Below are 15,205 nucleotides of genomic sequence, written 5' to 3' on the forward strand. Positions count from 1 at the left end.
ATCTTTTGCTAATTCACTGAGCCCTTTTGTGCTTGTTTGGCCACAGAATTTTTTGGCTGTTACAAAGTATTCCCAGTGCCCAGCCCTCCCCCAGCGCTCTGCAGCCTCTCCTGTCCATCAGACAGGTTACCGTAACATTGATTATCAGTCTTCCTTGCTCCAGGTAGGTTGGCACAGTTATTAAGTGGCAGCAATGACAAATGACCTTTGTCCATAAGGAAGTACTGGATTCACAGAATCACAGGCCTCCACCTGTATGGCCGTTGACCACAACTCTCTGGCTGTGACCATCCAATCAGATCCTTATTCACTGAGCAGTCCAGCCTTCAGATCCATCTCTCTCCAATTTAGAGAGAAGGATGTGGTGTTGGGAGCACATCAGTGGCCTTGCACAAGTCCATGCAGTTGACACCAGTTGCCCTTTGTCCACTGCTGCCATCGCTCCATCACAGAAGGCCACCAGATAGGTTAGGCACCAGCTGCCCTTGATGGAGCAATGCTGCCTGTCTCAGATCACCTCCACTTCTCCCATGTGTGGCTTCTGGGAGGATCTCAGTGATCAGCATCCTGACAGGACTGGGTATGAGGGACACGAGCGAGCATGACATTCAGATTAAAAGGAATGATGGGATATTAACCGCATCTGATTTGATGGGCATCAAATCAGTCTATCTAACCTGTTTACAGTATGATTAATCTGGGCTGCTTGTAAATAAGGTAAAATTAACGTGTGGCTGAATCTGCTCTATGTGATTTGCCAGAGCAAGCAACCAGTAAGAAAAATGAGATGAAGTCAACAACCCTGAGGCAGAAAATACTAAAATCAATATTGAAGTATTCGGCTCCCTCTGCATAGTTTGCTGCCGTAGGTGTAGAGCTGAACATCCTTCAGCTGCATGGTTCTGAGCAACTGAGCAACATGGGGTAAATTAAATGTTGAGTTCAGCTGTTAACTTCCAGCCCAGCCGCACGGCTTGTTTCCCATGGGCAAAGAGGCTTTTCTTGAAGTAAAAATTATCTTCAGTTTTCAATTGCTGGATGCAGGCAGCATAATATCTGATAGAGCTTGTGCTGTGCTGAGCACACTGCAGCTGGGAGGGGAGGCCAGTCCCCAGCAGTGGCCAGCTTAGCTGTGTTTGTGGTGACTGCCTGTCTTTTGGTTGGCTGCTGTTGGCTCTGTGGCTCTGTTACCACTGTAACGCTCACCCCATAGGCCAGGTTCAGTCTGTGAGTTCTTGCTCAGTGATCTTCTGACGGGTGAGTAGTGACTGCAGGGGAACAGCACCGCCTGTGGTCCCCTCCTCATGTGGACCAGTCTAACAGGTCCTCTCAGGACAACGTTTCTCTTCCCCAGGGGTACAAATACAAGTGTAGACATAAGGGATCAAGTGCAGCAAAAGCTGTCTACAAAAGCTTCTCCTTGGAAATGGAGCAATGAGCAAGCAGACTGTCATTAACAAAGCACAACTTTAATAAAAAGGTAGAAAGCTTACATCTCAAAATATCTCATAAATAAACATAACTGTATTACATATAATCTTTCTTTTAAATGTATTCATTATAATATATATTTTCTGAGTTATAAAATCCCATATAAATAGCACATTATCTTCTGTGTGCAGAATACAAGAATGCATAAAAAATTGGGGAACAGATCTGAAAGGAAGCCTGAGTCTGCACACCACAAGTGGCAGCAAATAGGACAGTGATACAGCTGGACATGGCAACTGCTGCTGTCCAGCTATAGAAGTTCTTCAAAACTGGGAAAATAGAACCAAGAGCCTGCAAGGTGCTGTCCCTTCTACTCCAGAGAATAAACTCAGGAGTGGCTCAGAGTACTCTGCTCTCTAGAGTACTCAGTACTCTGGGATTTCAGGAGCACCCTAAGGATTCTTTTGATATAACAACAAGAAAATGAGCTCTGTCTTCTGATGGATGGAATGGAGGGACTTAATGAGGCGAAGGCTGTAAGAAGCAGCTTGGACTGATAGGCAGACAGCAATGGAGGTGTGTGGCAACAAGTTCTGGTGGGAGTTACGCATGGGAGATGGTCAACTCCTGCACTCCTTGAGGTTTCACTGCCTACCCCCAAATAATTGTATCAATTAGAACAAGCCTAAGTGGAAACTCCATCCTATATATTGAAGTGCCTTTTCCCCCCTCCCCCCCCTCAGACTGAGGCAAGCAAACAAGCAAGCTGCACAAGAACCTGAACATGCTTCCTTCTTTGTGGTACGAGCCGTAGCAGCATTTCTATCAGGAGTTTTCTCTCTCTGTTTCTTCCCGTGGCCTTTAAAAGTGAGCTGTGCAGTAGATGTACATGGATGAAAATGTTCCTAACCCATGACTCCATTGCTCAGAACAGGGCAGGCTGCACTACTGCAAGAGGGCATCAAGGTGCAGAGCTGGTCAGTGTATTTCAATTCTGAATTCACAGGAATTGTATTATTTTAGCATGGTTTGGTTTTCTGATTGCAATGGAAAATGTCAATTACTGATGAAAGAAGCAAAGACTGTAATCTGCCCATTGCACTGCTCCTCGTGCAAACACTCATTACATGCTCCTTAAATTCAGTGATTTATATAAAATATGTTTTCCTTTGGCCGAGGTCAAGAGCTCTGACACGAATAAAACATGAATCATCAGAGACAATTCACGCATACAAGACTGCAATAAGCAAACAGAGCCTTCAGTTTTGCTTCTTACTATGGTGTCAACTCAGCAGAGATAATGAAATAAATCAGAGCAGTTTTCAATCTTCTGGCTTATTCTCAATTTAAGAGGGATTAAAAACCGGATGAACAAACTTTATCCTGAAGCTGAGCCATGGCTGCTCGACGCAGAACTTCATGAGTAAACAGACACATGATAATATTTAGATTATGAAATTCTCAATGCTTTTCTGTCCTTTTGAACATTACAAATAATTCCCTTCTTTCTTCTTAGTCACACAATGACTTAGGAAGATTTCTTTCCTGGTTTGGGTTAAGGAGCCAGCAACAGGAGGCTGTGACTATTGCACAGTGAGTTAGGATAGAGGTCTAGGAAAGGGAATGGCACTTGCAGGGTTTTTTTCAGTCTAAAGTGAAGCTCTTCATTTTTTCAGCTAGTTCCTGTCTCACTTCTATATGCTTCTTCAGGTTTTGCACTTCATGGGGGAGGTTAATGTCCCACACTGACACACAGGATTGTAATTCTGGGGGAAAAAGAAAAGAAAATGGCAATAGAACAAATTATTATTATATAAATAGAAGTGGTTTTGCTTGTCTGCTCATCTTTCAATTGCCCATTAATTGCCCGTCTGAGGTATAATATTTAGGACCTGGAAGCTAAGCTGTGTAACGCCTTCTGCGTGTGTTAATTAAGTTACAGGCCACAGCCATTTGTACTTGCACAATGGTTTGGATTCCAGCTCTTAAACCATTTAAAAGTGCTTCAGAAACCATTTCTGGTGCCTGTGGGCCAGAAGGTGTTGAGCTGAGCTATGGCCAATGCTAATGCTGAGGTGCCTGCATAAAATTTCATCTTTGTTTCTGAGCAGATGCACCCAGAATGCTTAAAAGGCTCAAAACCCATTCAGTGACAACTGATTTCAGAAGGTAGTGAAAATACTGAAACAGGGCCACTTCTTCAGTCTTTAGTTTGACTGTTATTCTATTGCAGTCAGCTCATCTACGCTTGCCACCTTTATCTGTATACTGTCATTGTTATCAGGAGTGTCAGAAACAGGGATGGGAAAAATCTGAAGAAGGGCGTCAGAGAGAGCATCAATTGTAACTGTTCTTAAGAAAAAAGCAAAACAAATCAAAGATGGAGATTTTATCTTCCTGTTCTAGTACTCGCTATCCTAATTGTCAGGAAGCTCTTCCTGATATATGACCTAAATCTCCCTTGCTGTAATAGAAACCGCTTAGCCTTTATCCTACCCACAGGGAATAGTATGTTGAAATGTTACTCCCTTCCTCTTTATTTACACATTTGAAGCCTATTATCATATCTTTGTATGCTTTCTTTATATTAAGCAATTTATCTTCAATATTTTCCCGGAGGTTGCATTTCTCTCCTCTGGACTATTCCTAATAGTTCAGATCACTCAGCAGTGTCCCAGATGGTTGCAATCCTCCAGCCGAGGCCTTATCAGAGCTCAGCAGAGCATAGGAATTAGTTCCCATGTCTTAGAGAAGCCACTTTTCTATTAGTACAAGAATGGTTTTTGCCCCTTCTGCAGGAACATGACACTGTTGACTCATGTTCCACTTGTGATCAAAATAAACCTTTTTTCAGTATCACTGCTTAAGCCGACCATTTCCTCATGTTGGTTCAGCAGATCTCCCCTCATTACATTTGAGGGCTCCCATCTGTCCTTACTGAACTGTATCCAATTCCTTCCAGACCATTTGTTCTATCTGTCAAGGTTGCTGTGAATTCCAATCCTGTCCTCCCCTGTGCTCGTGGCTGCTCTGAGCTAAATGTTGTCTGCCAATCTGAAAAGCAGATACATTATTCCTTCATCCACACTGTTCACAAGAACACTGAATATTCCTGGAGGCCCCTCTGGAAATCCATTTGACACGCTCTCCAATTAGACATGGGCAATTACTCTCCAAATAGAGTTTTCCAGATAATTATATGCCCTTCAAAGAATAGCTTCATCCAATCGATTCAGGTAGCTATTGTTTGTAACGAGCCAAGAAATGCAGCAGATGACAAAAACTAATAATACTTTTTTAATAACAGTATATAAAATGCTGATCATCAGCTCTCCAAATATATCTCAGAGGGTGGCCAAGCATCAAAGTTTCTGCTCCACTAATAATATAAATTAATAAAACACAGTTCAGGTACCTTTGCGGTATTTGTCATCTTCGGTGTCACCCTTGTAGCAGTATCCCAAAACCAACACCACGTTCTTCAGGCTCCCTTTTTCAAAGAAATGAAAGTTCAGATTTTAATTTTAATGGGAACTTTGTAATTTAAGGACAGAAAGAGTAGCTTACAAATGCTGCTAAGGTGACAGAAATCAGAACTTTTCTTTGGGCCCTTTATTAATAGTCATCCACCATGAGAAAAAACAACATGAAAACAAACAATACAGTTAATGTCTCTATGTAATGTAGGGTTTGACCAGAGTTCAAAGCCTGGATCAGTTATTCAGCTTGTTGAACTAGCCTAAGAACAAAGTACTCTGCTATTCACCATGTGCAGAGGTAGCAGTCGCAGAAAACAGATGCCACAGTGAAGGCACAGGCTGCAAATAAAGTTCCAATGCTCAGCAGAAAATGCCAGCAATCCGTTTGGTTGCAAACAAATGAAACAATCAAATGTGATACAAACTCATTGAAAGTGTTCTCAACTAAGTAGAAACAGGGGATGGATCACAATGAGGTACCTCTGGAATAATGTGGAAAACAACTCGGGAGGCCAGAGTGGTTGGATTGCAGAGGGCTGATGGGAGCCTTGTGCATCTCCCATGACAAGAGGTTTCACAACAGGCCGTAGTGGCACCTAGCTCTGTCCATACTTCATACTGAACAGATGGGAACGTAAGTGCAAGATTTCTTACTCAGACTAGGGGCCTTGCTTACTGTAGAGAAGTCTACGTTGTCACTTGCAAAACGAACTACATATATTTACATATAAACCGTCCTCTAACAACGATGGCTTGTGTATTATTTGTGAACTGTCAAGTGACAGAATTAGAAAAAGACATGTTCACTTATTCATATGTAAACGAAAGATAAAATTGATATCTCAACATCTGACAGTCCTGTTTTCTGAAAATAGTTACACTGCCATTATATATCTTAATGTTAAAATGAAGAACAGTTCAGCAGCTACGGTGCCATTTCCAGGGCTTCTGTGAATACACCAGTGAAACCAAAGTCTTTGAATGTAGGAGAAAAGCCCAGCTTTTATAAATAATTGCTGGGAGAAAATGATCAAAAGGAAAAAGTACACATCAAATGGCATGAATCAGTCTCTAGCCATTCCTGAGTTGTGTGCAAATGCAACCAATCTATTTCTCATGAAGTATTAACTTTTCTCTCTATAAAATTTTGATTAAAAATGCTGTGTAGTCTGGAAACCAAGCATATGAGACTCAAGGCTTGTTAAGTCACACCGTATCACTTTATACAATATAATTTTCTTGTCAATGACAATAATGTGAGGCAGAAACCTTATTTTTATAGTAATTTGTACAAGACACTAAAAATAGAAGAGTCCCCTTACAGCACTAATACTGTAGCTATCAGGACCAGAAGGACTCACAATGCTGTGTTAGTGGACCTGGACTTGGAAGCTGGCGCACTTAGAGCTGAGGAACAGAATATGAACTTGCTGTCCCAGGCAAAAGCAAACCAGAGGAAGATGGAGGTTTTTTTTGACTCACACAGCACTGAGAGCACTATGAGATTGCTGCACCACAGCAGCCTGATGAGGTGATGGGAACAGCACATATGTATCGATCTGAGTCCAAGCCTGGGACACTCTTCCAGCTTTGCTGCTATGTGCCTGTGACCCAAACCTGAAAAAAGCATCTGAATGATATTCAACAAGGATAAGTGCTGGGTGCTGCACTGAGCTCGAAACTACCCCATGAGGCAGTACAGGTTCAGCAAAGAGTGGCTGGGAAGCTGTCCAGCAGAACAGGACCACTTGATGATCTTAAAGGTCTTTTCCAACCTAAGTGACTCTGTGATTCTTAAATAAGTATGGTATAAGAAAAGCAGGAAATTAGCAATTAAGGAAAATAATAAAACACAACGAGCTCCACAGGGAGAGAAACCAGAAGCATAAAACTTAAGATGGAGAATCAACACAGGCAGACAGAGATTAAGACAATCCCTTTAGGACAGAGGATAGTGAGAGCTGTGCTGAAGCACGGCACAAAGGATACAGTGAAGGTGGGGATGTTCACATGATAAGCCAGGGGAAAGCTGCTGTTTTCTGTGGGCACAGCTGTGGCAGCCTGTTGGTCTGTCTGACACTGAGTGAAGACGACAGCAGTAGAATAGCATGAATGAACAGAACATGGAAAATGCTGATCCGTTCCTGGAACACCACGTCAGACAGAAGCCAGTGATCCTACTCTTGGCACTGATTTCAAAGTGCTTGTCATTTGATGGCTTTACTTACCTAGCTGAGCTGTTAGCATGACTCGAATAGAGTCACAAAAGTTATCTATTACTCGTACAGGACGACGTGTTGATAAATCAAGCAGCAGGATATGTCCTCCTCCTGTCCCTACCCACAATGCAGTATTTTTCTGCAGGCAAATTGTCTTCACTCTTCCAGAATAAGCAACTTTATGTTTTGATTCTTGGTTTAGTTTTTCCACTTCATCCCTAAAAGCGTAGAGGGAATTTGTATTAAATTTTGGTGGCACGCCATCCCATAGCTGCTAGAACATCTCCCTCAGTGCCAGCCTTTCAAATGATCATTCATCAAGACAAACTGCAAATACCTCATGCTAATCAATTCATTTAATTTAAACAGTCCGAGATGAAAACTACTGGACTTCTAACAGCCAGCCAGTGTGCTGGAAAAGATCTTTAAATAGGAGGCAGGTACACTTCTGTTTTCCCTCAGTTTGCAGAGGGGGAGGAGCACATCTAAAGCTGCTCCTAGCCTTCATAAAAAATGAAATGGATGTAGAACACTAAGGAAGAGGAACAATTTAAATGCAAATGTAAATTGCTGTCACTGCTACTAAAACTCTGATGTAGAGAGAAGATATTTTTTATTAGGGGATGCAGGCAGTAAAACTGAACACAAATGATGACTATCTCACCCAATCAGCTGAGGACAGCAGAAGACTTTCTTCTTCAATAGAGTTAAATTAATCTTCTTGAAATCACAGATTGTGAAATATAATACAGGTTTTAGAAATCTGAGATTCCGTATGGAATATTTTGATTTTCTGGGCCAGAAGAGGGGAAAGAAATCCCCCTAAGGAACTGGGCAAGCCCCCTGTCACCAGAAATGTGAGGTATATATCTAGCACATCGTATAGATACATGGAGAAGACAACCTTCAGTCAGCTTTCTATGCAACAGGCCATCAGTTTGAAATAAATTACTTACTTAAGAAAATGCGCACAGTCAATTAGTTCAGAAAGTTTTTCTGTTTTCTTGTCCCAGATTTCCACAAAATGGCTATTTTTCTTCGCCAAGTAGATGGATTTGTCTACTGCTATTGAAATAATGTTTGCATCACTGTAAGCGTTGTGACAGAACCTAGAAGAGAGAAAAACTCCAGTCAGAATCACAGAAAACATCCAGCAGAAAAAAAATATCTGAATATAATCAAGTTGTCTGCAACTCTTAAGAGATTAATTCAGCCTTAAAACCCAAGTGGGCAAGGATACAATTGCAAGGGCTTGCTGTAACCTTCCTACACTTTGGTGTGAATTCTCACAGTAGTGAGGTTGCACTGGTGATATCCCTGGAGATGTATTCCAAATCTTTCCTACCTGTCTGCTCAAATCACAAATGCTCACATCACAGCAAGGCAAATTCCACCTTTTTTTTTTTTAACCACTCTTTCAATATTTGGAGCTACCTGAAGCTGCTGCAGGGCCCACAAGACCATAAGGGTCACTTACCAAGGATGACTAAGCCTAAAAAGCAGCAGTGAGATTGAGTTCACTTCGCTCTGCTCATCTCAATGCAGCCAACTGCCTTTTGGTCTGCTTTTCTCTACATATTACTTTTGCTCTCATGCCAGATCTACACATCAAACTATTACTAGCCCTGCAATTAATCAGAGTTATCTTATTCCACTGCCTCTTCAATCTATCTTGAAGAGCAGCTCCAAATCACAGACACCTGACAACGGACTCAGCAACACTGCTGCTTTCCCTAATGCTACTTGTTTCTGACAATTTCATTTTCTGAACTGCACACAGTTTTGCTCCTACAAAGCTTGAAGTACTCCTGTGACATACTTTCCATCTTGCCATCGAACTGAATTCTACCAAAGCTTTAGTTTCTTCCTTTATACTAATATTATTTTCCAAAGCAAATTCATTTCCTAGAATAATTCTATTAGTATCAAATCAAACACTGTATTACAAGCTCAGGAAAAATGCCCATAACTTCAGAGCAGGATGTACCCAGATCAGAACTGCAGCTCCAAAAACTACCTAAATAGTGAGAGGTCAGCAGTCACACATGATTTACCTATACAGGACAAAGACAGGTGCACGTGCAATACCAACACATAAGGAGAAACGCTGCTCAAAATACGTACTCAGAGTGTAGCTCTGAGTAAAGCAACCAAAGCTTACACAAATGCCATCAAGGGAGAAAAGTATTCATTAGCATTTATACAGTTTTCAAATATATACTGACATCATAAATCCTTTATGTAGTAACAGTGCATCTCCCTTGTTTAAAAGCAGCAATGAATACTTTACACATTACTCGGTGATCTTGATTTAATGCACACTGTATTTCATTGATATTATGGAAGGAAAATAATGGAAAGATGAACTTAAAAAACCCAAACAGATCCAGAACAAAACATCATACCAAAGTACCATCAGAAATCTTTGACACAAACACGAAAAGAGCCAAGTGACATTACATAAAAAAACTTACAGTTGGCTTGACTTTGTTTCAATCAGCTTTTGGACAGAGAAATCACTAGATAAAGCTATGAGCTTTGTTCCACAGCCTCCCCAGATTGTATTTTTTTCAGATAAATACGTGGATTCATTTAAGCACATCAGTGGTGTGCTAACATTTCCTATAGTTAATATCTTCAAAGGTGTTGCACCCTTACACTGTGGGAAGAAATACACTCTCCGTTAGAAACAAGGAGCATACAGACACACAAAGTAGGAACTGTTAAAGCAATACCACACAACCCTCAGAATATTCACAGCAAGATCTTTTGAAACATTCTCTCTGCAGGATGGCAGGAACTGCAAGTCCATTATGAATGCCCAAAGAACACAGCCTGTGTGAACAGAAATAGGACAGAGCTGGGACTCATAACTACAACTGCTGGCCCAGTCCAAGAAAGCTACATTGATATCCTAGAGAAAATCCAGACCAGGCCACATTCTAGCTCTGAAGTGCACTGCAACTCCATAACTGCCCTAAGTTGCCTGTGGGGAGCAGCTAACCCTCAGGAACCAGCCAACAGGAATGGCTACTGGCATCTCTTCATCTGTTCTGTGAACAGAACTCTGACCTCTAGAGAATCTAAACAGTACTGTCTTCTTGAAGTATCTGTTCTACAGAGGGAAAATGTAGTGCAGATTGAAAAGAAAAAAAGGAACTATAAGAGCAATAACTAAAGGAGATGGTCTCAGAATATTCTGAATAGTAACTATTAATGCCCCTCTCTAGTCAGGCCTATGAAAGTCACAGAATCGTAGAATTGTTAAATCCTAGAACAATAAATAATTTTCCCCTCTTAACTACTGGTTAAAACATTTATTGCAAAACATGTGCAGTTCCCCTCAGACTGTACAGAAAAATGATTTTTAATTTTAGAAAAGCAATTTAAAGATAAGCTGCATGAAATAAAGCCACTATCAGTAATTGCTTTACATATTACTGGCAGCATTTTTAGAACAGACTAGAAAGAATAAATCTACCTTTACTGCTCTGTCTTCAAACACTGCCAGCATACCATCAGCTGTGCCTACCAGAAAGAAATTCTTCTGCTTGCTGAAATAAAAGAAAACAAAATAAAACAATGAAATGTTTTGCACGAATGCCGAATGCACGAATCACGTAAGACAAAATTAAATTAGTAACCTCTGGTGCTTCAAGAGTTTCACTGAACCCTTTAAGCAAATACAACCACCTGTGATCAGGAATGTAGTTTCCAGTTACACTGGGTACAAAAGTGAAAACACGGACAAAATAGGCAGCTGTTTGAACAAAACCATCTCATGAATGTACAGCTGTCACTTTCTGAACATCTCTGTTCAGTGGCACTTTTGAAACATAACACAAAATATTTAAAAGCCATACACACCTTTGCTTGGAAAGTGAATTACAGTACAAACAGGTGATAGAATCAGACATCTTCTGCAGACGGTGCCGTCTTGTTTCATCTTCTGTGTTAACTGCCCACAGAGAACCAGAATGGGTTCCTGCCACAATCCAGTTTTCTTTCTCAGTAGGAAGGGTCACCAACGCCAAACTTAAAATTTTACTATCCGCAATATCCTGAGTCAGAAAAAAAACAACAAAACACTCAACAACCCGGTTGTGTTTTTAATGCAGGTAAACAGTAGTAAATTGCTGGTAGCAAAAATAAGGTACAATCTTCCTGGGCATTGAGTCTTCCCATGAAGGTGTTCTCCGTGACATCTAATTCCTGATTAGCAGAACACATCTTCAACTCTACCATCTATCTTCAGAGTGCTGGGAAGACTGGCTCAAATGGTACATAGGAAAATCTCTAAGATGAACACCTTTATCTCTAAGATGAATACTTTATCTCCCTATTCTAATGAAGGTCTCAGAAGCCATCAGAGCATTAAGCAAATGAAGCTAAACAATACTGGTTCAGTTCAAGTTGCTAACAGTAAAGCTAGAGGTCTAACTTTTTTTTTCCGTTTTAGTTTTAGAAAAATAAGGCATACAATTTATACCAAGTCTACTAATTCAAATGTATCATGGTCAACAGATGGCAGATACTTTATGGAAATTCAATTTAAAAAGCTTTGATGATGAGTCATACTCAGTTCTGGAAGATGAAGAGAAACATATGGCTATCAGCTCATCAAGCCTGGGTAAAACTTTCCTATTGGCACAAGACTGGGACAAACAAAAAGCAAACCAAGAGAGCTGAAGGTTATCACCCAAAGTGTCAGAAGGAGGTGACATACCTGGGAAAAGAGGAATTGTTAAGAGACTAGCTGGACTGTGAGACGACATGGAGACCCAAAGGGTATATAATAGCTATACAGCTACTACTTCTCATCCTAGCCTCCATGCTAGAAATAGCTTCCATAGAATCACAGAATGGCTGGGGTTGGAAGGGATCCCAAGGATCATCACGTTCCAATCCCCATCTCAGTGTAAGAAAGAAACACGGTGTTGGAAAGATAGAATTAGTCAAAAGTTCAAGCAGGATGGCAGGAAGAGAGGATAAGAGAGTGTTTCTGTTACATTTCATAGATGCATGGATGATTCATTTACAAGAAATCTTTTTTCTTGCCAAGATCTCTCAAAGCTGAACTGTCCAGAAGCAACATCCTACTGTTCAAACGCAGTTAACTCTTTTGAAACACATCTGGGTGCCACAAAGTTATAATAAACGACAACTTTCACACATACCTCACAAGTATGTCCATCTGTATTTAGGTTAACAAATGAAAGCTGTGCTTTTTCTGTGTTCCCATTGCCTATCCAGACTCCTGCCTTCTTGCAGCTTTGATTGGTAGCTACCATGCACTCTGCTGTGGAAGTGCTGGGTATTGAAACATACCTCATCAAACAGATAAGCTCCGCAGAATTCAAAATCTCATACACCTACAAAGAAAGCCACAGCATGCACATGGTAATAACAAGGGCTTGTACAGGGCTAAATAAATAACAAGGGATGGATAACAATGTTTTATGGAATACAGACATGCTATCTCAGCAAGTCCACTAATTTGTATACTGTTACTAATGAGCAATGTTCAACGAGCAACTTTACCTTCATTTTCTTATTTTTTAGGAGATCAGTGGGATAAAGGCATGTTTCAAAATTTCACATCAAAGAGCAATGTGATGTGTGATAACGGACAGTAGATTTCACATCCACATCACTGTTCCTCCTCTCACATGCATGGAACAGTGTAAGGAATCTGTGCTGATATTATACAATAAAGTCCTTTTTGCATAACTCTAGTAAAAAATATGAAGTAATCTGCACTCTGTTTCACTATCATCATTACAGAGCAAAACAAGGAAAAACAGAGGGCTGCAATAAATGGTTGGTAGATTTGAATGGAACAGTTTATCTTGGGTAATAAGAGCAGGCGGTATTCCATGGTTGTTTTCTTTCCAGAGACGGAGAAAAACATTGAAAACACTGTGCCTCTTACTGATGAAAACGTGCTATTTCTTTTTAGATAGCACAGAAACTTCATGGTGTCATCTATCACAAAAATACTAATAAACCATTAAGTAATACCTGGGAAGATGTTGGTCGTTCCTGAGGATTTTCCTTCAAACATTTTTTAATTAAATGTTCAACTTTAGGCCAGGGGGCGCACCCATATTCTTTGACAGGATCTTAAATGAAAAATAAGATAACTTCTTAGGCATCCTCTTACAGCAGTACTACAAGTTCTGAATAACCTTCTCCTTAATTTAAGAATCCATCTAACTTCTTACAAAACTGCTCTAAGTAATACCTCGCTCTAAGGCAAAATGTCAGAACCAACAGCTTGGAATTGCTCATCTGCTATCACAGAAAAATGAGAGTCACAGAGTTAGAGTCTTTTTCATTAAAAGCAGTTAAAGTAAATGGATTCAGTCCCTTTTCATGAGGATTGAATCAGATATGTGTGAGTTATGTTATGATTCACGCTGACCACTCCAGGCCATGTAATTTCTGTCTGTAGTCTTTTCAATTCCTATCGACAATTTTTTCTTTTCCCCAGATTTATTCTCCTGTGTTTGGTAATACAGATCAACTTTTGATAAATTGTATAGCAGTTCAGATAAGCAACTCTAAATAGTATTTGTGAGATATGGAAGTTTAAATCCCTACTCAGTGCTTTGAATGTGCATCTTATCAGTATAGGTGCTGACCACTGGAGGAACAAATCACTCATGAGTAACAGTGCTTGTATTGCTTTTCCTCTTGACTCATCAACATGTACAGCAGATACTCCAGTCCTCCATTAGGCAGAGGTAGCATGAATTAGTCAATTAGTGAGTAAAACCTACAAATGAACATACTCTGTTTAGCAAACAACGGGCTCTGTTTACTTGTGAACTCAGCCAGTCCTTTCTGTGGTGGAAATATATAAAAGATGACCATGTACACAGATGGAGCTGTATTATCTCCAGAAATTAATACTTCTGATCATTATTAGGAACTGGACTATTCTCTTTACAGTTTAAAATGTATGAACTCTATCTCTCAAATGGAGAAGTCATATAACTGCCCTTTCTTAGATGGAGTGACTTTTCAGCCTCAAAGAACATTTCATATCCTCTATTGCAGGGCAATAAATGAGAACACCATGAGTTACACTGTTCAGCTGACTACATCATGTTCAACCTGCTTAGCCTTTCTTCAGCAACCAACAGCCACATATTGCAATGCATATGGCATTTGAAGAATGCTACATAGCTAGGCAGGGACTTCCAATACCTGACACTTTAAAGGGGATTACTATTTAAAAGCTTTACGGGCAGTGGCTGCTCTTAAAGGCAGTATAAGTAAAGGCATTTATAAGACTTTTCAAAAAATTGTGAGATAAGCAGCTCTTCAATAATGTTTTTTTTTAATGTAATGTATCATGATCAAAGAAGAGAAGTGGATTTATTTTAATGATACATTACATGATATGCATAAAAAAAGTAGTAGGCAAGGGGTCAAGCCCAGACACGACTTTAGAAGATACCTCTAGCAATGCTCATTTAAGTTAGGTCTGGGCAAAACTGCAAGTATGGAAAATCTATTTCTTTATAAAACGAACCAGCTTGTTGCCTTGAAATTACAACCAACATATGTTGAATAGATGCTTATTTCTCACTATTTTAAGACAGTGTGGAAATAGAAGTTTCTAAAAAGTGTTATTGTTTGGGCTCTACTTCTGATCACCATCAGATACAGTGTAAAACAAGAGCTGTTATTTTTAGAGGAAATGAAGCAAACGGCCTGCTTTCATGTTAAATCTGGAAGAAACAAGGCATACGTACCTGGTAACTTTCCTTGTATTGCTAACTCGTCAAATTCATTTGGAAACTTCACACCTTCCATTATTCTACCTCCTCCTGTTAAAATGTCATAGAGAAGCAAGCCAAATGAATACACATCAGCTTGCTGATTGTAAATAACATTTCCTCTGGCAACCTCTGGTGCTCGAAATCCTGCAAATAAATAAATCATTAATATTTATGATTCATACCAAGTTGAAGCCATCTTTATTCTTGTAAGAGTAAACACTTACTGATGAAAATATCAGAGGAAGTAAACAAAAAATGTCACACTATTTCTGGGCCGGAATAGTTT

The 15,205-nt window shown here is 40.0% G+C and overlaps 1 protein-coding gene across 3 annotated transcripts in view; it reads right to left on the reverse strand.

Annotated features, from left to right (window-relative positions):
• Positions 1-1,448: 1,448 nt before the first annotated feature.
• The window catches only part of LRRK2 (leucine rich repeat kinase 2), a 63,717-nt gene continuing 49,960 nt past the window's right edge, over positions 1,449-15,205 (reverse strand). For all 3 annotated transcript variants that reach the window (XM_085217432.1, XM_010728672.3, XM_085217435.1), the window contains 10 exons: positions 14,893-15,063; positions 13,151-13,251; positions 12,307-12,501; positions 10,997-11,190; positions 10,611-10,683; positions 9,604-9,788; positions 8,086-8,238; positions 7,139-7,347; positions 4,847-4,921; positions 1,449-3,197 (listed from right to left, as the gene is read on the reverse strand). In XM_085217432.1, coding sequence (XP_085073558.1) covers positions 3,076-3,197; positions 4,847-4,921; positions 7,139-7,347; positions 8,086-8,238; positions 9,604-9,788; positions 10,611-10,683; positions 10,997-11,190; positions 12,307-12,501; positions 13,151-13,251; positions 14,893-15,063 — 1,478 coding nt within the window. In that variant the 3' untranslated portion in view covers positions 1,449-3,075. The remainder of the gene's footprint in view (positions 3,198-4,846; positions 4,922-7,138; positions 7,348-8,085; positions 8,239-9,603; positions 9,789-10,610; positions 10,684-10,996; positions 11,191-12,306; positions 12,502-13,150; positions 13,252-14,892; positions 15,064-15,205) is intronic.

The sequence above is a fragment of the Meleagris gallopavo genome, chromosome 1 (assembly GCF_905368555.1).
Source record: "Meleagris gallopavo chromosome 1, MGAL_WU_HG_1.1, whole genome shotgun sequence".
NCBI classification, from domain to species: Eukaryota; Metazoa; Chordata; class Aves; order Galliformes; family Phasianidae; genus Meleagris; species Meleagris gallopavo.